The sequence below is a fragment of the Camelina sativa genome, chromosome 20 (genome assembly GCF_030686135.1).
Source record: "Camelina sativa cultivar CO46 ecotype springtype chromosome 20, ASM3068613v1".
Lineage (NCBI taxonomy): Eukaryota > Viridiplantae > Streptophyta > Magnoliopsida > Brassicales > Brassicaceae > Camelina > Camelina sativa.
In genome coordinates this window covers 25667055-25689477 of record NC_141899.1, presented here as the reverse complement: position 1 = coordinate 25689477, position 22423 = coordinate 25667055, and the positions used below count along the sequence as shown (strand labels likewise).

Sequence of the window (22423 nt, the reverse complement as noted above, 5' to 3'; positions counted from 1 at the left end):
CTGCTTGGTGATGATGGGTGGGCAATAGTAGGCCTGTAAACGGAGCGAATATCCGGTTTTTTTGAGATATCCGTATTATTCGTAATTTGTTATCCGTATTTGTATCCGAAAATTTCGGATATCCGTTATCCGGATATCTGTTAAAAAATTGATTATCCGCGAATATCTGCGGATATTCGTAAATATATATATATATATATTTTAAATATGTATTTTAGACTAAAATACCATGTATTTTGGACAAAAATACCGGATATCTGTATATAAATATCGGATATCCGTAAAAAAACCGAATATCCGTTTTAAAATTTAGTATTATCCGTATCCGCATCCGAATATTATACAGAGTATCCGAGAAAAACCGGATATCTGTTAGCCGTTTTAAAATTTAGCACTATCCGTATCAGTATCCGTATCCGTTTTATCCGCTATTTCACTATTCGTATTCGTATCCGTTTGTCTGGATATCCATTTTTTCGGAGCGGATTCGGATACAAATACAGATATCTAGGGATAGAGGATAATAATCACAGGCCTGCCTAGGCAATAGAGGATATTTAATCTCTGTCTGGTATTACCAATCATATCCATAATATTATTTTTGGCCGACAATAAAGATAGAATATGACACATACAATTGCAAGTGTTATTTTTTTCCCTGAAAAAAGACTTCTCACAAGTGTACTAATATATGCAAACCTAAAAGGACCCAAGATAATGTGCAACTTTAACTTTTTGGTAGATTCTTATCCAAAACCGATAAGTTTAGTACATTTCCCTAATCTAACTTCAGATATAAAAAACTCTATATTATGTTCCTCTCGGATCTGTCCTCGTTTATAAAATGCAAATAGAAATATTATTAAATGGACCCATGAAATGAAGGAAGTTAATGAAAACAATACAAATCAAATGGAAATGAGAACTACTGTATGTATTCTGTATATACTATATATATTGTATTATGTTGTAAATATTCTAGCGACACAAATCAAAATTTCTTAGGAAACCAATTTCTTATTGAATAAAATACCTTTTGCCACGTCAGTCTGACTTGGATTTGACCCGAAAAGCGTTGGACAACTTATTATTTTATCCAATAAGGCAAAAACAATATTATTATTACGTGTAGTTTGGTGGTAGCATCAACAATATTACTTTAAGCTCCTCATAGTCTCCTGTTTTCATTAATTCATACCAATATTTGTTTCTATAAAGAGAAGCCCCTCGCCATGGGCTTCCAAACGAGGAAACATATTTTCATTCGAAATGATTTAAAAAAAAAAATTGTAATAAGGAAGTGAAGTTTTTGATAAAGGGATTATATTTACGATAATCTTAGTTATAATCAGTTGTCATTTTGTTGACCTGTTAACATAAAAGAGAGAAAATATGACTTAAACAGAATAAAACAAAAGGTTTAGTTGTGAATGGGAATACAATATTCTTGTCGGGGGCTTTGGTGTAATAACCTGATAATTAAATATCTTAGAAAACAATTGAAAAAAAAGAACATTGTTAAAATGAAAAGACTGCCCAATCGGATAAGAAGAAACTGTAAGGACTAAGCAGAAGTTGAAACCAAAAAAAAAATATACAAAAAAAAAAAAAAAACTAAAATAAAGAAAAAACTACAAACTACAAAAATATGGAAAAAGATTTCTCAATCGAAGAAATCTCCGGTAACCATCATCGGTCGGCGGTGGATGGAGCGACGGCGCTGAATCGCAGTGCCTCCGAATGGGCATTCCATCGTTTCATACAAGAATCCTCCGCCGCCGCAGCCGCAGACGACGCTAATGCCGGAGAATCTTCAGCTACGGCGACTGGTGTTTCCGTCTCTTCTCCTCCGAATGTTCCGGTAGATTCAGAGGAATACAGAGCGTTTCTGAAGAGTAAACTCAATCTAGCTTGTGCTGCTGTCGCCATGAAAAGGGTACAGCTCACGTTTCATTTTTAGTAATCTTCAGAGTTTAGATAACTCACTTGAGCATTAGAAAAAAAAAAATCAAATCTTTTGATCTGGTGAATCGACCCACATGGTTTGGGATTAAGTTGATGAGTTCTTCCAAACTCAGAACACTAAGCTTGTTTTGTTCTTTTTGAATTGGGATATGGTTTGAGTGTATGAGCCTTATCTTGTCTCTAAAGTGATCTTGTGGTGTTGTTATTGAAACTTGATAGGGATCTTTCATCAAACCTCAGGATACTAATTCTGGTAGATCTGACAATGGAGGAGGAGCATATACAACCAATACATCAGAACAAGACTCTCTAGCTTCTTCCAAAGGTTTTACTTACTATGCTCTCATGGTTCTTGAATTTGGTTACTCGTGTGCTTCTATGTAGTTTTACAAGCAATGACGTGAGTTGATTCTTGTACCTCTATGAGGAGCAGCCTTTTTAAGATGTTGTGTTTGTTTTAAAGATTCTTGTAAAAATGCTAATGGACTAGTCTGTATGGTTTTTCTCATTTGTCAGTTTCACCAATGATGAGCAGTGCTATAACAAGTGGATCTGAGCTCTCTGGTGATGAAGAAGAAGCTGATGGTGAAACTAATATGAACCCTACCAATGTTAAACGCGTCAAAAGGTAAATCTTGTATTTACATCCTTTCTTGTATTTAAACATCCACTGAGAAGACAAAATCTTGATTAGAACATCTGTTTTGTTACAGGATGCTCTCTAACAGGGAATCAGCTAGACGGTCCAGAAGAAGAAAGCAAGCACACTTGAGTGAGCTAGAGACACAAGTATTTAAATCTCGCCCGCATTCTTATTCTTTCTCCTTAAACTTTCTTTAGCTCACTTGTTACAATCTCCATCTCGTTTTAGGTTTCTCAGCTGCGTGTAGAGAATTCAAAGCTCATGAAAGGTCTCACTGATGTAACTCAAACATTCAACGACGCAGCTGTAGAAAACAGAGTTCTGAAAGCCAATATCGAGACCTTACGGGCAAAGGTAATACCCTTATTCTTCTCTCTACGGAAACTCCGCTTAGCATTATACAAGACTTTTGAAAACATGTTTATTTTTCTTAAGGTGAAAATGGCTGAAGAGACAGTGAAGAGACTCACAGGTTTCAACCCAATGTTCCACACTATGCCTCAGATTGTAACAACTCTCTCTCGTCCTTCAGTGACATTAACTTCTCCAGATACCACAAGCAGCCATTTGACCACGCCAGAGATCGTCAGCTCGGGTAACAAAAGCAAGGCTTTGACCGGGTGCAAGATTAACAGAACAGCTTCCATGCGTAGAGTTGAGAGCTTGGAACATCTGCAGAAACGTATTCGAAGCGTTGGGGATCAGTAGCTGCTAAGAAGAATCTTGATTTGTAACATTATCAAGAGAGATATTGAGACAAAATGAAATGTTTTATGTTTTGTAAAGAATTGTTTTCAGATTATTTAACTACTCATTCTTCTTGTTTTTTAACCCATTTCTTCGTTGATTGTTTGTGTTGAACTTCTAATTTTTATTCATTTTTAAGTATTTTACTTTGTAAGTTTAATCACCTTTTCTAATTTCTGTTAAGATTTATAAGAATATCCTACTAATAATAATCTGGTACCATAAATAATAATATAACCTAAGTGGTTAATACTTAATACTACTAAACATTTTTTTTTATGAAATTTGAAATTTATATATAGTAAACGTGGCTATGCATTGTGTGGGGAAGACTCAAACAGTTCAGGCAAAATAGAGCAGCCTAGAACGGAGGTTGACAAAGAAAGTAAAACTGAAACAGCTTAAGAACATATCATTGTCGCAGCTCGTCCCAGCGAACTTGTAGGCCATGAAACTTCGATGTTGTTGGTGGTATCTTTAGAGAAGTGATACGGTCGGTAATGGCTTTGGTAATAGTACCAACCAAAGCGGTTGTTGTGTGAAATCTCCAAACCATGTAGAGAGTAGGTCGGAAAACCATACGGAGCAGTGTCATGTCTTTATGACATCGAAGTTTGAGCAGAGTGGAGCTCAGGTTCTTGACCAGTCCGGGCTGAGCTGACGGCGTAGTAACTGATGGGTGAGCTCGGACCAGATGGTGAAAGAAAAAAGGCAAGCGGAGAATAGAATATCAAAGTTAAATATTCCATCTGATATATAGTTTAATTATAGCAGATTAAACATTTTACTTTGGTTAAAACTGAGGGTATAAGATTTAGAACATCAAAAATAAATTTAACTGTAAATAACATCATAATTTTAATCAAAAATACATAAAATACTCACATTTTAATGAATTCACCAAAATTGAGGGAATATTGTCTTTAAACGTGAAGAATCTTGACTTCATCTTTCTTACTTACCATTAAGAGACCTCAAGCCTAGGCCTGTGCAAAATATCCGGATCCGAAGATCCGATCCGAACCCGATCCAAAAAACCCGATCCGAACCCGTATCCAAAATTGTAAAATATCCGAACGGGTTCTAAATATACGAAAATTCGAAAACTCGAACCCGAACCCGATCCGAACCGAAATCCGAACGGGTATCGGAATATACCCATATTATTAATATATAGTACTAATATATTAGTAATATTTATAATTTTAATAATATAAGTATCTAAAATAATCATATTTTTAGATATTTGAAGTATTTAAACTGTTTATTAGTAAACTTGGGTAAAAAATACTCTAAATTTTCAGATATATTGCGTATTATTGAATAATTTAGAGTAAATCAGATACTAAAATTTTGAATTTTGTGAACTTCGGGTAATCCGGGTACAACAGCATATTTTTTTTAGGAAAATACCATAGGACCCATGTTTTTTGGAGTAAAAAAACACGATCACCTTTTTTGTTTTATTGTTAGATAGAAAGAGTGAAAGATTTGGTGTGGTTTTTTAAAATAGCATGTGATATTTATATTGAACTAAATAGAGTTTAATTGTAAACCCAAACCGACAAATAATCTCGTTTTAATTGTAAAATCTAAACCCTAATCATTTCATATGTGAATCCAAACCGACATATAATATGTGAACCCAAACCGACATATACTTTCGTTCTAATTATAAAATCTAAACCCTAACCATCTCATTTGTGAACTCAACCCGACATATAGTTTCGTTCTAATTATAAAATCTAAACCCAAACCGACATATAATTTTGTTATAATTGTAAAATCTAAACCCTAACCATCTTATTTGTGAACCAAAACCGACATATAATTTCGTTCTAATTGTAAACTCTAAACCCAAACCATCTCATTTGTGAACTCAAACCGACATATAATTTCGTTCCAATTGTAAAATTTAAGCCTTAATCATTTCATTTGTGAACCCAAACCGATATATAATTTCATTAAAACAAAAATGACATGATATTTAAACAAATAACATGTAATATATGTAATGGATATAAAAATAATTGTATATGAGGAGAGAGAATACACCGTGGGTCCTATGGTAGTTTCTTAATCTATATATACATTTTTGGAGACATTTATGAAATAAATCTTGAAGTTCCAACCTATTTACAACCATGCCATTGACATTAATTATTAATTTTATTATTCATTTAATTTATTAATATTAAATTTCAATTTTTAGAAATAAGATTTTTCATCCTAAGAAAATTTCCAAAACAATAGGAACCACTCTCTTTAACATTAAATATTAAGTTTATAACAAATTTAATTAATATTAAGTTTCCCATTTTACAAAATAATATTTTCTCCATAAAAACATTTCCTAAACAAATTATATATACACATTTTGGGTCTATTTTAATAACCAAAGTTTATTAAAAGAAAAATAATGTGGAATTCATGTCAAACAAATAACTGCTAACAACTTTTATTTGCATTTCACAACAAAATTATATATACTAAAATTAACTGATTCTTTATATATAAAACACTAGATTATGACCCGTGCTAGAGCACGGGTTGAAATTTCTTTTATTTATATTATAACTTTAGAATAAAATATAATTTAATATGATTGTTTTTAGAAGTTTTTTGGATTAAATATTATGCAATAAAATCATATGCAAAATATAATGACTTTAAAAAACATCTATTTTGTAAGTGTTATATTGTTAATTTTGTAATTTTATGTATGAGAAATGGTTATGTTTGTTGTTTGTTTTTATTTTAATTTTTGAACATGTTTGGTGAAAGTTTTTTAATATGATCTGTGCTCAGTTAAGATTTTATTTTCAACAGCACAATAAGATCTCGGAAATCAAAATTAAGTGTGATAAATTGCCAAAAAAAAAAATTTACATTTAACAGTATATTTTTATGCCTAATAATATATATTTTGTAACAATACATCAAATACTAAAGATTTTATTTGATGAATTGTATAAATTATTAGAATATTCTCTTTAAGAGGATTTTTCGGGATATTCTTAAGTGTATTCATATAGCTTACAGATTGACCAATTAATCTATAACCTTTTTTTGTAACCAACCTATATTTAATCTATAGCCTATTTTGTAACCAACTTATAAAAATTATATAGTCTACCAAAAAAGTTGTGTACTTCCATTTTATTATATAGGGAATACAAAACTACAATACAAAATTATCCGGTACATATATCTAAACAATTTAAAATAATAAAAATACTACTATCTGTAAATAAATAAAAAACACAGTATATTCCTTCTATAAATCACTACTTATTTAATTGTATGTTATACTATAATAAAAAACAATAAACCTCAAACAAAATACTTTATAATTTCTATACTAACTAATATATCTATATTTGTAAGGTTGTACATGTTAAAAAATACAAATTAAACATTACTTATATATATATAGTTAATCTATAAAACAAATTAAATCTTTTATAAAAAAAATAGCCCTGCGGTGTACCGCGGGTGAATATCTAGTTACTTTTGATTTTTGTTTATTCCCAAAATTTTATTGGAATTCTATTGATATCTTGATGATTTCTTTTTGCCATCTTTTAAACCCATTACACAAGATGTTTGTAATGTAATCCCACTATGTATTGGTCTTTGTTTTTTTGTTTCAATTCGATATATTGAGTGGTTGGTATCATATAAACATATATATTAAAAAAAGATACCATATCACTATATCAGACATAATTATTTATGTATATATATATATATAATTTGATTATGTTAAATTGTTTTTATTTTATGCAATGGATTTGTTTAACATAGTATAATATTCAATATCGTTTTGAAAATATTATAAAGAAAAATTCCGAAGATAATATAATATATTATACTATTATTAAGTAGATCTTTACTTTACCTTCAAAATTATTTCATTTTAAATGAATTTTTGTATTTACACATTAAATTTTACTAATATGGACTAAGTCAGATTTACAATAGTTTCTACTAATATTTCATTTAATATGAAAAAATATTTTATTTTGTTAGATGGGGAACTGTAGAATTCAGGATTGTATTGGATAAAAGCACAAAAAAAAAAAAAAAAACAGATAGCTTTAGAACCAGAAGAACAAAAAAGAAAAAGAAAAGGCAGTAGCAGCAATGGCGACATCTGTTGCGACTCTATCTTCTCCTCCACCAGTATCTCTACCTCTCGCATCATCTCGCTCTTCCTTCTTCTCCAATTGCTTCACAGTGCCGACACGACAAAACTACCGTTCTTTGGTGGCGATTCGACGCAGAATCCGACCGGAACAGACAAGAAAGCCACTGACTTGTAATGCCCTGTTTGGTCTCGGTGTGCCTGAGCTCGCTGTGATTGCTGGCGTCGCTGCTTTGCTTTTTGGACCTAAGAAGCTTCCTGAGATTGGCAAGAGTATTGGTAAAACCGTCAAAAGCTTTCAGCAGGTTTGTTTGTGTGCAATTCTGGAGTTTTCTTATTGCCAATTACTGTGAAAAGCCTGTTGATTGTTGTTGAAATTGATGTATGTTTTGGGAATTTTATGCTACAAGTGCTTAGTTATTGTATGAGTTGTGTCTGGATTTGTGAGGAATTGATAAAAAGAAGACTCAACATTTTTATGAGATTCTAGTGACAAGTCATGTGAAAAGCTTGTAGTTTGTTGTTGGAATGTGTTTTTGGGGATTTCTATGTTTCAAGTGCTTACTTCTGTCTGGATTTGTGTGGAATTGATAAGAATACTCAGAAAAATTGGGAATCTAGTGGCTATAACTTCACTGTATATTGTATTATATCAAGAATAAAACATTCCTTCGCATAAGCATTGAGTTCATTGATAACTTTATGCTCTGGAGTTTTCTTGTGCAAAGGCATTTGGAAAAGCTTCTCATGATTAAAAGGTCTTAGGAAGGAATGTGTTTTTGGGACTTTACTGTTTCAAGTGCTTGTGTGGAATCCATAAGAACACTAACAAAGAATGGAAACAACTTTGCTATATAGAAAATTATTTTGCTTCTAAACAATAAGTTTATTGATAACTTTGTTGTATAATATAGATGTAAACATGTTGTTATGTTTGGTTAATACTTTCCAAAAATCCAATCACAAGGGTTTGCTTGTGATTTGGTTATAACTAATTTGGTTTTCTGAGATATATAGCTTCTTGTAGTATGATTTTAGTGTTCCTTTTATCATTTTACTTGCATTGATGAAGCATTGTGCGTGTTTTGTATAATGTAGGCTGCAAAAGAGTTCGAGTCTGAGCTTAAGACGGAACCTGAAGATTCTGTTACCGACTCATCTCCAGTAGCAATGAGTAACAAAGAAGAGGAGAAGAAAGCTGAGGTTTCTTCAAGCTCAAACGAGAATGTATGAAGATGAGAGACTTTAGTGTTTCCCCTGTAGCTTACAACAATTTTTATGGGATGATGAGTTTTTAGATCAAATACTCTTTTTGGAAGAAACGAAATGTCCTTCCAATGAAAAGTATAATCAGTTTGTGTTTGAATCCATAAAACTCTCTTTTCAAGTGAAAGCAAATCATTTTCAGAACCTACAAAAAAGTTCATGATGCACAATAATTCAGAGACCAAGGAAATACAGATAACTCAGTAGACAAAGTGTCAAATTAAGACAAAACAGAATACAAAATTCCTTCCTCTCTAAGTTCATGTTTCTCGATTATACAATTAAGTTTAGAACCAGAATCAGTGAAGCACAAGACTAATTGTTCACTGAACAAGCTTCCGTCTCTTCATCCTCTCTAGTGCACCTAGTTTCTCGGCTGCACCGTCTTCTCCATCTTCTTCATCTCCGTCTCTCTTTCTGGCGAGCCCTCCAAAAACAGCAGCAGGGACTTCTTTCTGAGCGATCTCCACTTGGTCTTCCCCATCAGACTCATCGTCACTTTCATCGGGAAGCTCGATGTCTTCTCCATTCCCTGTCACTGGTTTCCCCGCATTCTCACCAGACTGTGAGATGACTCCTGCGCTGACAAACCCAACTCTTCTTCCGCCATCCTTCATTGCCTCTGTGTTGGTACTCGTTGTATTCAAAAGCTGCCTCTCTAGAGCTGCCATTTCGTCATCCTGTAAGCCTGCTTTCTTCAGCTCGTCTTTTGCCTCGTCCACATCTACCATCTTGTCTTTTTGCATCATGTTCTCTGGTAGAATGAAATGAGTCTGAAACAAAACGATCAAATAAATAGTCAGTTTGCAAATCCAAGTCAACAACTACAGTAAATGGATTCTCAGAGTTGACAACAAAAGTTGCTCCTCTGAGAGCTGGAAGAAAATGGTGAATCATGCAAACACACTTCAAAGTATTATGCTTTACCCATGGATCAAAGAGACTAACCTGACTATAGCTTGCGGAAACACTTCGTTTGATACGGAGCATTTCTCTGTAAGTATCCTCATTTCCGTGCTGGACCTCGAATTCATGCCACTTGTTCCAAAACTCAGGGTCGGACCTTGGGTCTGCAAACTGAGAGGCATACTTGTAGAGTGCACGAGCACGATCAATTTCTCCCAAGCTTCTCTCCAGCTCTGCAAATTTTATGCACATGATCTTCACATCCTTGTGAGGAAGCCCAGATTCAATTGCTTGCTCATATATCTCCCTTGTTCTAGGAACACCAAATATCTCTGCGGCACGAGAAATGTATATCTCATACATCTCCAGCTTCTGACCTTCTGGAACCTTTTTGGTTGCTTCCTCATAAACCTTCATGGCTCGCTTGGCCAAACCATAATCCTCTTCTAGCTTAGCATACTGAAGGTATAAGGTCCTGACAGCATCAGACGGAGCCTGAAAGAAAGATAAATCACAGGTTAGATCACGAACAATATCACCACATCAATAGACAAGCAGTTAACTTAGGTGCTTGTTTGATCAGATCTGTGGTCAGACAAAACAAAAAGCAGCCAGCATGGATAAAAGGATAGATGAGCTTACCATTGAAACAGCATGTTCAAACAGCTCTCTTGCCCGCTCCAGCTTTGTCTTGCCGTATCTTTTGACAAACTTTGTAAGATAAGTTACCCATATGTCTTTCACATGAGGATACTTGAATATCTTGACACCTCTTTCATACACCTTGAACGCATCTTCAAAGTACTTATTTTCCTCAAGAAGGAAAGCATAATTCAATATAATCTGAGGCGTAGCTATTCTCAAATCCAATATTTTCTCATAGACTGCTCTTGTCGATTCTAAAGTCCCCAGACTTTCCTCTAAATCAACATAAAAGGACCAAAGCCTCAAGGATCTATGCAGCGTCATCTGGACAGGTTCATTGCCATCAGCAGCAACTCTCCGTCTGACTTCGACTGTAGGTACAGCTGTAGCACGCCTCATCAGCTCTAATGCTCCTTTGAAATTCTTGTGTCTCAGCTCCAACTCAGCCCACTCACACCACACACTGGCGAGATGATCTACGTTTTTGTAGTTTACCTGGACGGCTTTGTCAAAAATCACTCTTGTATTGACCAGGTCTTTGTGGTCTTCATACAACTTGGCAAACGCAACCCACAACGTGTGAGGCTTCCCAACAGCTTTCATAGGATCCACAGTCCTCACTGCTTCGGTGTATGTGAGAATCTGCTTTGCTGCGTTTCCCTCAAATATTTTGACTCTGCGATGCCATTGCTCAACATTGTGTGGATTTTGCCTAAGGAGCACACTGTTTGCTAGTGCAGGTCTTCTGTTCATCAGTTCTTCCAAGCGAGCTAATCTCAGATCAACATCATTATCATCATTCAACCAAAACCCATTCAGTATCTTCCTCTGCAGCTCTTTCACCGACAGATTAAAATTGAGACGGACATCCTCATCATCGTCCTTTACCCCATTCTCTTCATTCTCATCTTCTTCGTCACTTGAACTCATCATCTCCATCCTTTTCGCAACAGTACTTTCCTCAAATCTGGAATAAACATCGAATATAACACTGAAATCTCTCACAGTAACCACTTTCATCATGCCTTCCTCATAGATATCCCTAGCTTTCTCCAGCAAATTCTTCCTAATGTAATAATCCGCAAGAGAAGTCCACAGCATTCCCACTTCATCCGTAAACTTCCTAATACCTCCTCTAATGATAGCATCAACATTAAGACCCGAAATAACATTGGCATGGTGCACAAGAAGCTCACACAAGTCCATCCACAGTTTATGCTTGGTCTTCCCTTTGATGGAATAAAACTTATCATCATTCAACACAGAGGCCAATCTCTCAGCAGACTCTTGCCAACGCTCTGACTTGACAAGAAACTCAATAAACTCCTCAATATGACTAGGATCATACATAAGATACCTCCTATAAACCCGAAGCGAAGTCTCAATAGGAATCCCATCCTGACTAACAAACACAAGATATGGTTCCCAGATCCTATCATGTTGCGTAACAGGTAACGCACAGAGCGCACGGTCGAAATTTCTCCTAGTACGAGTAATCAGTCTCTGAACAGTAAGAGTCTGAAGATACATAACCCAGATCCTAGGCATCTTATGCATAGTAACAAGAGCTCTTTCAAAAGTGTTGTTGAGAGAATCATACTGAGGATGAGTAACAGGCAAATTCCTAACGATATCGAGCCGTTCTCTAAGATAAGCATACCACAACTTATAGCTCCCAGGAAGAGCTTTCAAAGCTCTCTCGTAGATAATGAAACGCTTCTTGAACGGCGACTCAGCTTTCGCAATCAGATACCTCCACCACAGCTTCAGACTGAACGGATTCCTCAATATCTCTTCCTCGTACAAAAGGTCTTCCTGAGAAGGATACAAATCTTTGGAAATCGCCATTGGATCTACAATAGAAGAATACAGAGTACCGGAAAGGAGAAAAAGGATACTGTGTTATCGTGATGATCAAAACTACGGGAAAAAAAAGTGACGGCGGATTTAGGGTTGCAGATCTCGGTTTTAAGAGGTTGAAGACAAGGACTTATTCGACATTTAGTATGTCACTAAATGGAAATTGTTAAAAAAATCGAACATGGGACAAGGAGATATCTTATTATATAAACTTTGATAGACAAAATTATTCATTAACAAAATTATGACACATGTTAGTTATATTATTCAGATGTAAACATATATTAATTTATTATTAAAAATTTTAAAAATAAAAATATGAAAATTCAAAACCTAACTTAAAAGGTTTTATATAAAAATAAATAGATAAAATAAAGAGAAATACCCTAGGATAGCACTATTTTAAGTTTTTCTTCCAAAGTTAGCACACACTCTCAAATTTCTAAAACTAGCGTTTTTATATATTCAAATTATTATTTATTTTATATAACAAAATAAATTATTGATTTTGTGTGATATCAAATCCATTAACTTCGTCAACATGCTCCGATGTCTTTTCCGGCGAGATGAGGTGGCTCCATCTAGTTGTGATGTCGTATATGTCTTCTTATAGCATCGTCTTCCTCCAATAATCGTCATCTCCAGGATCGTCTTCCTCCAACAATCGTCTTTCCGATTTTGCAAGGCACTTAATGAAATGAAACACAGCTCAACACTTTCTTTACCAGACCCAGCGGCGGAGGCCAGCATATAATCGAAATCAGATCGAGGCTAAGGTAAGGGAAGAGAACAAGATAGAAGAATCTCAAAGGCATGACAAAGAGAAGACCGATAAACTAGTATTGCTGCCAAAAGGGATATTCATGACTCGGTTTCCTCGCCGGAGGAGCTCTAACAGCCAAAGCTGGTGGTGAAGGAGGAGATGATGATAGTGGCTTTCTTATGGAGAGAGCGTGTCATTTCCCGTACGTTGATGCCACCGTGAAGGATCAGATTGAGATCTCGTCAACAAAATCTGTCACTCTAATTATTGAAATTAAGAGCAAAACAAATCTGATTTGATGATTATTAATTAGGTGATTATTCATGATTTGATGGGTATTAAATTCGCAGAGGTCGATGTATTGATCCAGGTGAAGCTATGGAGCCAAATTTACTCAGAAGAAACAATAGAAGCTTCTCTTCTCTTCTCTTCTTGCCAAAGTTATTGCATACCAAGTGTTTGATATAATGTCATTATGAACAAAACAATTAGTAAGAGTAAATAAGTTTGTGTGTGTAAAAATCTATACAAAAATAAGTTATAGAAACAGTTGGTGAGAGTAAACGGTTCGTCACCATTTCTGAGATTTCTGAACATTCAGGAAATCCTTCCTAAAATTCAAGTATAATTTCCTAAATATTATAAAATCCTTCCTAATTTAAAGAAATGAGTTTTTAATCTTCTATTTTTTTGTGGTGTCTTAATGTATCACAGATTACTCCAATATGATAAATTTTATGCATTGAGTTATTTTCAAACATTATGAGGTTTATACAGGAACCATCTTTAAATATGTAATCTCATATGATATTTCAATTATTTTTTTATTATGAAAATGATCCTGAATTGCAATGAGTCATTCCTAAATATTATTATATCCTTTCTAAATTTTAAATAAATGTCTTTCTAAATTATTATTTTTTTGTTTTGCTTCAATGTGTCAAATATTAGTAGATTACTCAATTAGTAAGTGGTAATGGTTTTATTTTTATGCACATCTTGATGTTAGAAAATCCAAAAAAAATTATGAAGATCATCTTGAAGTTCAAGTAAGGCTTCTTGAATTTCATAGATTCCTTCCCGAATTTCATAGAATTAGTCCTGAATTTCATAGAATCATTTATATAGTTCAATCACCGTTAAAACTAAATGCTAACACAGAAACATATGACACTGTCATGGCGCAAAAACATCACACAAGTACAAAAACAATCCAAAAATGTTTCACAAACATCATACATGTCTAAAAACAGATAAAGTAAAACTGGATAAAGGAATATAGACCTATAAAATGTCAACACACTCTTTAACTATATCCAAATAATACTTGCATCTTGTGTCGTATGTAGATACATCACATAGCTTCGAGAAATCTTCAATCCCATTTTTTGGGATAAAAATTGAAATCTGGAAATATGTTTGAGGAAAGTCTTCCTGAATTCTCAATAATGCTTCCTGAATTTTCAAAATACAACTACAAAATAACAAGATTCGGAGGAAGAAGAAGAATTTCAGGGAAATAGTGGACAATGATCAAATTTGAGAGAGAGAGAGAGAGTGTAGACGTACGACTTCGAACTCTGAACGAGGCTAAGATTGCCAAGATAAGAAAAGATTGAGCAGATTCTATGGTAACAACTACTTGAACGAGTTGAACAACTACTTAGCAAAGCTTCCATGAAGTTTAGGAAGGTCTTCCTGAGACATCAGACCGGGTATACTATCAATTTCCTGAGACATCAAATGCAAAAGAATATGAAACCACACAGTAGTCAGAGCTCAGCATATATAGCAAGACCAAGAACTAACTTGAACTTGCTTTCATCCATTAATATAAAGAAATGAGTTTTTGGAGTTGCCTAGTTGTGTTCATGAGGTGGAGGACAGTAAGATAAGATTTTTTGGTTATGTTCATTACTATTTTTACGATTTCTGAATATTTAGGAAAGCTTTACTAAATTGAAAGAATATTTTCCTAAATATTATGAAATATTTCCTAAATATAAAGAAATAAGTTTTTGCATCTTTTAATTTTTTGTTTTTTCCTTAATCTATCACACATAACTCCATTTATTAAGGATATTTGATTTTGTTTTGTGCAACATCCTGATTTTTTATTTTATTTTAGGCAACATCTTGATATTTTAACTATAAGAGTAATAATTTGATTTTGTGTCTTCCTACATATTTTATGAAGGCTATCCTGAAGTTTAAGGGTTTCTTCCTAAATATTATCGAATTCTTCCTCAATTTAAATAATATATTACTAAAACTATTTTAAATATGTTGTCTCACATTACTCCACTAGTGAAGGGTAATGATATCATTTTGTGCATATTTGTGTGTTTACCATTATCTAGATTTTTTTTGAAGGTCATCCTTAAGTTCATAATGAAATTCAAACTTTTTATGAAGGTCATCCTGAAATTGAGGAAAGATTTCTTTAGTTTTGTGGATTCCTTCCTGAAATTTCCAAGGAGTGCTAGGTGATGGTTTTTCAAGTTGAAAGGAGTCTACAAAGTACCAACAAAGGTATGCATTAAGTAAGAAAGCATCTTTAAATAATAATTTTATGAAAATAATTTGAATTCATAAAACAAGAATATATTCCACATAAAAACTCAGCATTACTACAAAATTTGAAACACATAAAGGAGAAATTTAGTGTATGTGGTTGCACAATTGTAATTTCACTTCTCATCTTTCAATTTTCTTTACTTGTAGTTGTTGTCTTAGCTAAAATCTCTTGAAACAATTTCTTTTTGGTGCTTTACTAGTAACTCATTTATCTGATCAATATGTAGCAAACTAAACACCAACACACAACAAAAGGAAGAAAAAACCATGAGTGAAAAAAATCTTTAGTGTTCTCTGATTATCTATCATTAAGTTCATCCTGAAATCAAAACTTTTTATGAAGGTCATCCTGAAGTGGAAAGAAGCTTTCCTGAATTTCTTGCGATCCTTCCTGAATTTTCAATGAGTGTTGGATGCTGCTTGCTGGATGATGGATTTCAAATTGCAAGAACAGAAGAAGGGATTCTAAAAAATAGAGAACTTAAACAAGAGGAAAAACTAGAGTGATTCTTGTTAAGAGCACTTCAAACAAATCCAATGCTTTGAACATAAGAGATACTACATAACAATAAGCTAAAAGGATTACAATATTGTCTTCAAGCCTACTATGATTCCAAAGAGGAAACAGAGAGTTGGAGCTATCCTGAAACTTTTACAGAAACTTCATTTATCCATCAACAAAATGTTATAAACTAAACCAATACACACAAAATAACACAAGAAAATCACACCAACTACCAAGGAAAACTCAAAACATTAACACATTTTTACAATGATACACGTCTAAACCTAAATCTCCAACTATAAACACAGTTTCAAAAATCAAACATCATTAGAGAACACACAAACCAAAAAATTCCAAATATATTCCCTGAATCAAGTTCTTCATATAAGGTTTATTTGATCAAAATCAATCACTCACCTAAAGGGCTTTGATAACCGCTCCATCGGCGATGTATAGAGTGATATGACTAGTGAGATTGAAGCTCTGAGTCAAATACATACCACAAGACACATAGAGTAGCATTCCATCGTTGATGTTGGAGTACCTTTTGATTAATCATTGAAATGAATGTGCTGGTGTTCAAGGTCTTTCCGTCACCAACATCTCCAAAATACGAAATCGATAATATCTCGGTCATATGCTTCATCGGAACTATATATGAACATGTAATCGGAGCTCCAAGCGAGATCGGCGAGGACAGATCAATGATGAGAACACGGCTGTGAACACGGCGGCGAAAACCCATAGACAGCGAAAGATCGGGAAATAAAAATTGATTGGCAAGAAATTTATGATGCTTTAAGGTCTTGGGAGAGTAAGGACTCGATTGGCTCATGGTTTGTCACGCTTCGGCTCATATAATTTTGTGAATTGGTAATTACAAGTAGCAAAGCTTGGTGAAACGATTAAAGAGCAAATTAAAGAATAAGAAGAAGAAGAGGGCACATGGTTCTGGAGAAATCGAGACATGAGCTCGCTGAGTTGGAGAAGATGACGCCGGTGAAAACGAAATCTCAGAAATCTCATTATTGTAGAGATAAAGATGGAGATTTTTATTTAATACTTAATTAATTATTTTAGTGCTTTAATTTGTGTGCTAATTTTGGAAAATACAAAAGTGTATGCTAAATTTGGAACAAAAACTTAAAATTGTGCTATTTTTGAGAATCTCCCTAAAATAAAACCTAATTTTATTTAGAATCTAATTATAAGATAACATATGTATACCATAAAATATAAAATTATAATTTTGTTTACTTATTTTAATTTTTAGTTGCTATATTACAAGAAAAATATTACTTTTTATATAAGATAAAAAAATGACTATGAAAATTATACAATTAGTTACTGTTTCTAAAAAAATGTAAATACTCACTTTTACATAAAGAAAAAGATTGTTGAACTAAAAAAAAAAAAATAGATCATCTCATATTTTTTTCATCAATCAAATAATTAATTCAAAAGACTGTTATTATAATATATATGATAGGAATGTGTAAAACTAAACGTATGCGTTTTTGTAATTATAAAAATGTTAAAGTGAAGAGACATATAATAGGTTATTTAATGTGTTCATAAGCCAATTTGTTGGTAGTAGTTAAGACTAGAGAGTATATTTTAACAATAAAATATATTTGGATGTACAAATAAACTTTTGGTGGTAATGTAGACAGTACATTTGTAAATGGATATACATTAGTGTATTATAGCAAAAAAAAACAACTATTTTCTATAACTAAAAGTTTATCTCTTTACTTTTATACATTTTTTTACTTACGAAAAATATTAAATATATATTTTTATTAAATTTAATTTAATTTAAATACTTTTGAACTCATCTACAACTATTTTCTTTAACTAAAATTGTATCTATTTTTTATTTCAACCAAACAATAATTTAAAAGAAATTTCCTCGGTTAGTTGCCCAAGCCAGAGGGAAGAGGTTTACAAAAGAAACTTCAGAGATAAGAGAATGCGAAGCACGGGCAAGACAATCCACTTTCAAATTTGTCGCATGCGGGATCCAAGAGATAGAGAATAGTGGAATAAACTCCAGCGAATTAAACTCATCAAGCAAGTTGAAGAAGGATGGCCAATATTCAGAGAATGCACCATAGTGAGTAACTCAGCACGTATCCGCTCCATGGCCCACAACAACGCTTCTAACTCTGAATGCAGGGGGGAGGGGCTCCGTCTTAGACACTTGACCCCCAACAATAAGGTTCGCTCCTCACCAATGCAACACCACCAGCCCAATCATGAATGCTCATTGGTTGCTTTCCAAGAACCATCAATTTGACAACAAGGTGAGGAAACCTGGACATTCGAAGACGGAGATGGAGCCGACATGACTGCCGTAAAAGATAGCGCCTCTTCCCAAGCTAACTTATCGCCCAAAGCCTGAGCAATTATATTATTCATCTCAATCTCTAAACCTTAATTTTTTTATGGCCTTCCAGATTGCCCATAAAAATCATGGTAATTGAAGAAGTTATCAGGATCATCCTGTACATCCCTCCAGAAAACAAAATCCAAATTTGAGTTCACCGACTCATATGGAAAACCCTCTGATGAGACCGGAGTTAGAGATAAATCCTAAACTTCCCACGAGTGAGAGCATTCAAAAAAAACGTGATTAATAGTCTCAACCGCAGAGTCGCACCTTTTACACCAGATATTTATATTGAACACTTCGATGTATCTATTTACTTTTATAGATAGTTTTTACTTATTAGAAATACTTACTATAAATACTTACTTTATATTCTTTGTTAAATTTTATTTTATTTTAAATATTCTAAACCCGCACATCGGACGTGTTCTAATCTAGCACTACTATAATATTGGTAAGCCGATAAGAGATACTATTTATAAGCGTAGAAATAATATTACTAATTTCTACTTATATATAATTAAAGCAATTTTAGATAAACTGTGTAATTTTTTTTTTAATGGGCCGTGTACTCCAGTTTTGGATGTTGTTTAGCCGAATCTAAATTAAAAATTACTAATAATAAAAGGGACATTTTGAGCCCTCTGAGAGTGTCCACCTAAGCAAAAAGTGAAGCATTATCAAGAAGCCACCTCAGCAGTTCTCAAATCTAATTCCTCTATGTCTTTAATTTTTCTTCAAGAAGCCACCTCAGCAGTTCTCAAATCTAATTCCTCTATGTCTTTAATTTTTCTTTACAAATTTATCAAAAACTTAATAATTAAATTACAAATACAATAAATTGTGCTTCCACGACTAAATGAAAAAGAACCAAAAATTTAAAAAACCACTCACTCTCGAGTGACTTATATCGGGCTTTTAGGTCCAATTAAGTTTCGGGCTTATACACACATCACATTTACGATTACTCAGTTTTTGCAATCATAATGAATTCATCATCATCCGAAGGTCTGTTCCTCTTCTTCTCTGCGTAAACCCTACTTGCAGCAATTAACAGCCACCATCTCAAATCTAGTCAGCTTCCTAGAGCCTGCAATGAAGACCACCGTTTCCATTTAAAGTACTCCATCCCCCACTCTCCTTACACTTAAATGACCATTATAATTTCATTACTATCTTCACTTCCCATACCCTATAAAACCACCACCGCCGTAATGAAACCATCACCACTACAACTTTGTCAAACCACCTTCAAAACCAACCATGGCATCTGCATCTATTTCCATCCCTGTGAAAAAAAAAAAACAGAACATTCGACACCCTTGAAGGCACTTTCTGCAAAGAAGAAATTCTATTCAGATTAATCCACTTCTAGGAGGCTCGCAATCACACTAGAGGCAACCTTCTCATTGGTCTAGAACTGTTACTGATAGATGAAAATGTAAGTAATGAAATCCCTTATGTCCTTGCGCACATCTACCATATTTTTAAATAAAGCATTTGCTAACTACGGCATTTCCCACCAGGCAACAACAATCCAAGCCTTCATACCTGCTAACAGAATCAGTCGGTATGAAGTCTTCCTGAAAGCTAATTCAGTCTACACCATCAACAAATTCATAATCAGCCCGTGCAAGAAACTTTTCAAAGTTTCTGATCACAAATACGGCATATCTTTCTGCAATCAAACCGAATTGCAAGAAGTTACTAAAGGAGACCACAAAATCGTTTCTCAGAAATTTAGGCTCCGACCTTTCAATGATTTTGCATCCATCGTTGACAGAAACGGTGAGCTTTATGGTAAGAAACGCTTTCTCTACTTAAACATATTTTAGATTCTTTGATTTAAAAATCTAATTCATTCTAATTGTTATATATTGTTTTAATGTAGATGTCATTGGCCAAATTCGTCTCATTACTGGGGACAACTTACAAGACACTACTACAAATGCTGAAGCACCAAGAACTGCCAACGGGAAGTCTAAGGACATAATCTTCTTGCACCTCCTCATGAGAGAGTACGGTCTCACATACTTTTATTTGTATAAATGTTGATCAAATAATTCCCAACTGACTCTTTACAATCTACTTCTTAACAGTGGCGAAACAATTCGTATTTACCTCTGGGATATCATTGCTGCAAATTTCCGTACAAGATGGAATGCCAGTGAGTTAAAACCAAATGTTCTGCTCCTCACCACTGCCAATGCAAAATTTTTGGGAGGTACACAATCTATATCATACTTCTATACTACCAAAAAAAACCAACTAACTAACACCATCCTCTACGTAGGTGCTGTAACACTTAGCTCAACATCTGCTTCTCGCGTCTTCTTCGACGCTGACATTGCTGAAACCTCAGAGTTTATAACATGGTATGTTTACACTTTCTTTGCAATTTTTCACATCACACATTCATCCACTACTTTTGAATAAAACCCTACCCAATCATCAGGTTAAGTGAACAAGACCCAGCTTTTGGGAGCTCATCCACCGCCGTAGCCAAGGTTGAAACGTTGACTATAAATGAGCTCAATGAGTTTATCGAAAAGGAAATCCCACAGGTACCTACTAAACTATCTCATAACTTTGCTTCTTCACTACACGTTCACTTCATATACGTGTAACAAAAAAAGTAAAACAGAAAATCAACTTTCTATGCTCCGTCACCATCATCAAGATACTTGGCGAATCTGGCTGGAATTATGTTTCTTGCACCTACTGTAATACAATGTTGGAAGAATCAGACACTACACTGATTTGCACAACTTGTAACAAACCTAACAAGGTTGGGATGCTAAGGTATTTTCAGTTATTTAAAACAGAACAACCACATCTCCACCATATTGTGGGACGTTTTATTTTCTAATCTAAACCCTTCACGTCACCTGCGAATGTCTGTTCAGGTACCGTTTCGAAGTATTAGTCTCTGATGCCAACAACGACGTCGCAACCTTTGTCATTTTTGACCGTGAAGGGTTACACTTTCTCGGAAGAAGAGCTGCAGAAGTTTTCTCACTTGAATTCCCTGAGGTAAATTATTTAAGATAATTTACCAAACAAAGAAGAAAATATAAAACTATAAATCAAATGCTAACCATTTTATCAAATTATTACTAGGGTGATGATTCAGACGACTCTGGAAAATTTAGCAAGAAGACACCACAATGTATCCTAGACATTGTTGGTCGCTCATGCAAATTTCAGGTTAAGCTGACAGAATACAATTTCAGGGCAACCCGTCAAACTTTCACAGTCAACCGTATAGTGGAAGATAATATTAACATCCATAGCAAGCCATCTGAGCAAGACATTGAAGGAGATATGGGAGGAAAGGAACCCGGACAATCTACAAATGCTTCAAGTGGAAAGTCGAAGAAGAAGGCTGCGCACTTACAACTGGAAGACAACAATAACAACAAGATCCAACGCCACAACACCTAAATCCGTGACCAAATCTCATAATACCCTTGACGTGCAAACCCCACCAGCTTTTATTAACGAGTTTTCAATTTCCTGCTTATTTCAAAGTCTACCCTTCTCTTCCACTTATCGTCTAAAACTTTTGCTTCTTATTACCATATGAGTCTCGCATTAATGGGAACTACTATTTCTCTTCACACTGAAACAAACATTTTACTGTTTTGCTATTGCCTAAAATCTATTACAATTACAAAGTAAGATCCAACTTGGCTTTACTACTTTGCGTCTGTGTAGAGATACACCCACAAGTTTGTGTTGAGAACGCCCACACCAACAAGAGTTCACATACTACATAAAGTAGTCTAAAATTCTATTTCACACATTAAAATTCTATAACTCTGCACAAATAAAGGCCAAACTGATAAATGTCTCAGCTCTTAAAAATTACACCCAATTACTTAGAAAAAAAAACCAGCAAAAACAGAGTGAGACTCGCTCAGTAATCCTTATCATGTTGTGTAATCGAAACGACTTAAGAGTAAGAGAAACGTACACTAAAAAAAATATCTACCCCACTCTTAATT

The 22423-nt window shown here is 34.1% G+C and overlaps 4 protein-coding genes across 8 annotated transcripts; 3 read left to right on the top strand and 1 right to left on the bottom strand.

The window, feature by feature from the left end:
* The first annotated feature begins 1497 nt into the window (after positions 1-1497).
* Positions 1498-3515, top strand: LOC104771303 (basic leucine zipper 63). Of its 2 annotated transcripts, none has more exons than XM_010495809.3 (6): positions 1498-1936; positions 2185-2290; positions 2482-2593; positions 2679-2754; positions 2837-2962; positions 3044-3515. In XM_010495809.3, exons 1-6 carry the CDS (start codon positions 1649-1651, stop codon positions 3314-3316), a joined length of 981 nt encoding a protein of 326 aa, XP_010494111.1. In that variant the 5' UTR covers positions 1498-1648; the 3' UTR covers positions 3317-3515. The 2 variants fall into 2 exon arrangements, with proteins under 2 accessions (XP_010494111.1, XP_087360622.1); XM_087504496.1 differs by having other exon boundaries at positions 1520-1936; positions 2206-2290.
* A 3829-nt stretch (positions 3516-7344) lies between these two features.
* On the top strand, positions 7345-9189 carry LOC104772692 (sec-independent protein translocase protein TATA, chloroplastic). The gene is made up of 2 exons (XM_010497278.3): positions 7345-7807; positions 8601-9189. The coding sequence occupies exons 1-2, from the start codon at positions 7502-7504 to the stop codon at positions 8733-8735; spliced, it is 441 nt and encodes a 146-aa protein (XP_010495580.2). The 5' UTR covers positions 7345-7501; the 3' UTR covers positions 8736-9189.
* Positions 8883-12401, bottom strand: LOC104771302 (uncharacterized). Its single transcript, XM_010495808.3, has 3 exons — positions 10317-12401; positions 9717-10169; positions 8883-9541 (listed from the first exon to the last, which is right to left on the bottom strand). The coding sequence occupies exons 1-3, from the start codon at positions 12165-12167 to the stop codon at positions 9092-9094; spliced, it is 2754 nt and encodes a 917-aa protein (XP_010494110.2). The 5' UTR covers positions 12168-12401; the 3' UTR covers positions 8883-9091.
* Positions 12402-19283: 6882 nt separating this feature from the next.
* On the top strand, positions 19284-22036 carry LOC104772691 (uncharacterized). Of its 4 annotated transcripts, none has more exons than XM_019241779.2 (9): positions 19284-19857; positions 19943-20216; positions 20308-20434; positions 20516-20640; positions 20710-20791; positions 20872-20980; positions 21061-21218; positions 21323-21449; positions 21537-22036. In XM_019241779.2, the coding sequence occupies exons 3-9, from the start codon at positions 20427-20429 to the stop codon at positions 21858-21860; spliced, it is 933 nt and encodes a 310-aa protein (XP_019097324.1). In that variant the 5' UTR covers positions 19284-19857; positions 19943-20216; positions 20308-20426; the 3' UTR covers positions 21861-22036. The 4 variants fall into 4 exon arrangements, 2 of the variants coding, with proteins under 2 accessions (XP_019097324.1, XP_019097325.1); XR_015594172.1 differs by having other exon boundaries at positions 19354-19857; positions 21097-21204; XR_015594171.1 differs by having other exon boundaries at positions 19354-19857; positions 21061-21204.
* Positions 22037-22423: the final 387 nt, after the last annotated feature.

Coding starts and splice junctions, on each gene's coding strand:
- LOC104772691 (XM_019241779.2), top strand. Junction 20,641..20,709: donor CAATGCAAAATTTTTGGGAG/GTACACAATCTA, acceptor TCCTCTACGTAG/GTGCTGTAACACTTAGCTCA. Junction 21,219..21,322: donor AACAAGGTTGGGATGCTAAG/GTATTTTCAGTT, acceptor ATGTCTGTTCAG/GTACCGTTTCGAAGTATTAG.
- LOC104771302 (XM_010495808.3), bottom strand. CDS start 12,167: ATGGCGATTTCCAAAGATTTGTATCCTTCTCAGGAAGACCTTTTGTAC. Junction 10,170..10,316: donor TTGAACATGCTGTTTCAATG/GTAAGCTCATCT, acceptor TCTTTCTTTCAG/GCTCCGTCTGATGCTGTCAG. Junction 9,542..9,716: donor TTTCCGCAAGCTATAGTCAG/GTTAGTCTCTTT, acceptor GTTTTGTTTCAG/ACTCATTTCATTCTACCAGA.
- LOC104772692 (XM_010497278.3), top strand. CDS start 7,502: ATGGCGACATCTGTTGCGACTCTATCTTCTCCTCCACCAGTATCTCTA. Junction 7,808..8,600: donor CCGTCAAAAGCTTTCAGCAG/GTTTGTTTGTGT, acceptor TGTATAATGTAG/GCTGCAAAAGAGTTCGAGTC.
- LOC104771303 (XM_010495809.3), top strand. CDS start 1,649: ATGGAAAAAGATTTCTCAATCGAAGAAATCTCCGGTAACCATCATCGG. Junction 2,291..2,481: donor CTCTCTAGCTTCTTCCAAAG/GTTTTACTTACT, acceptor CTCATTTGTCAG/TTTCACCAATGATGAGCAGT. Junction 2,963..3,043: donor TCGAGACCTTACGGGCAAAG/GTAATACCCTTA, acceptor ATTTTTCTTAAG/GTGAAAATGGCTGAAGAGAC.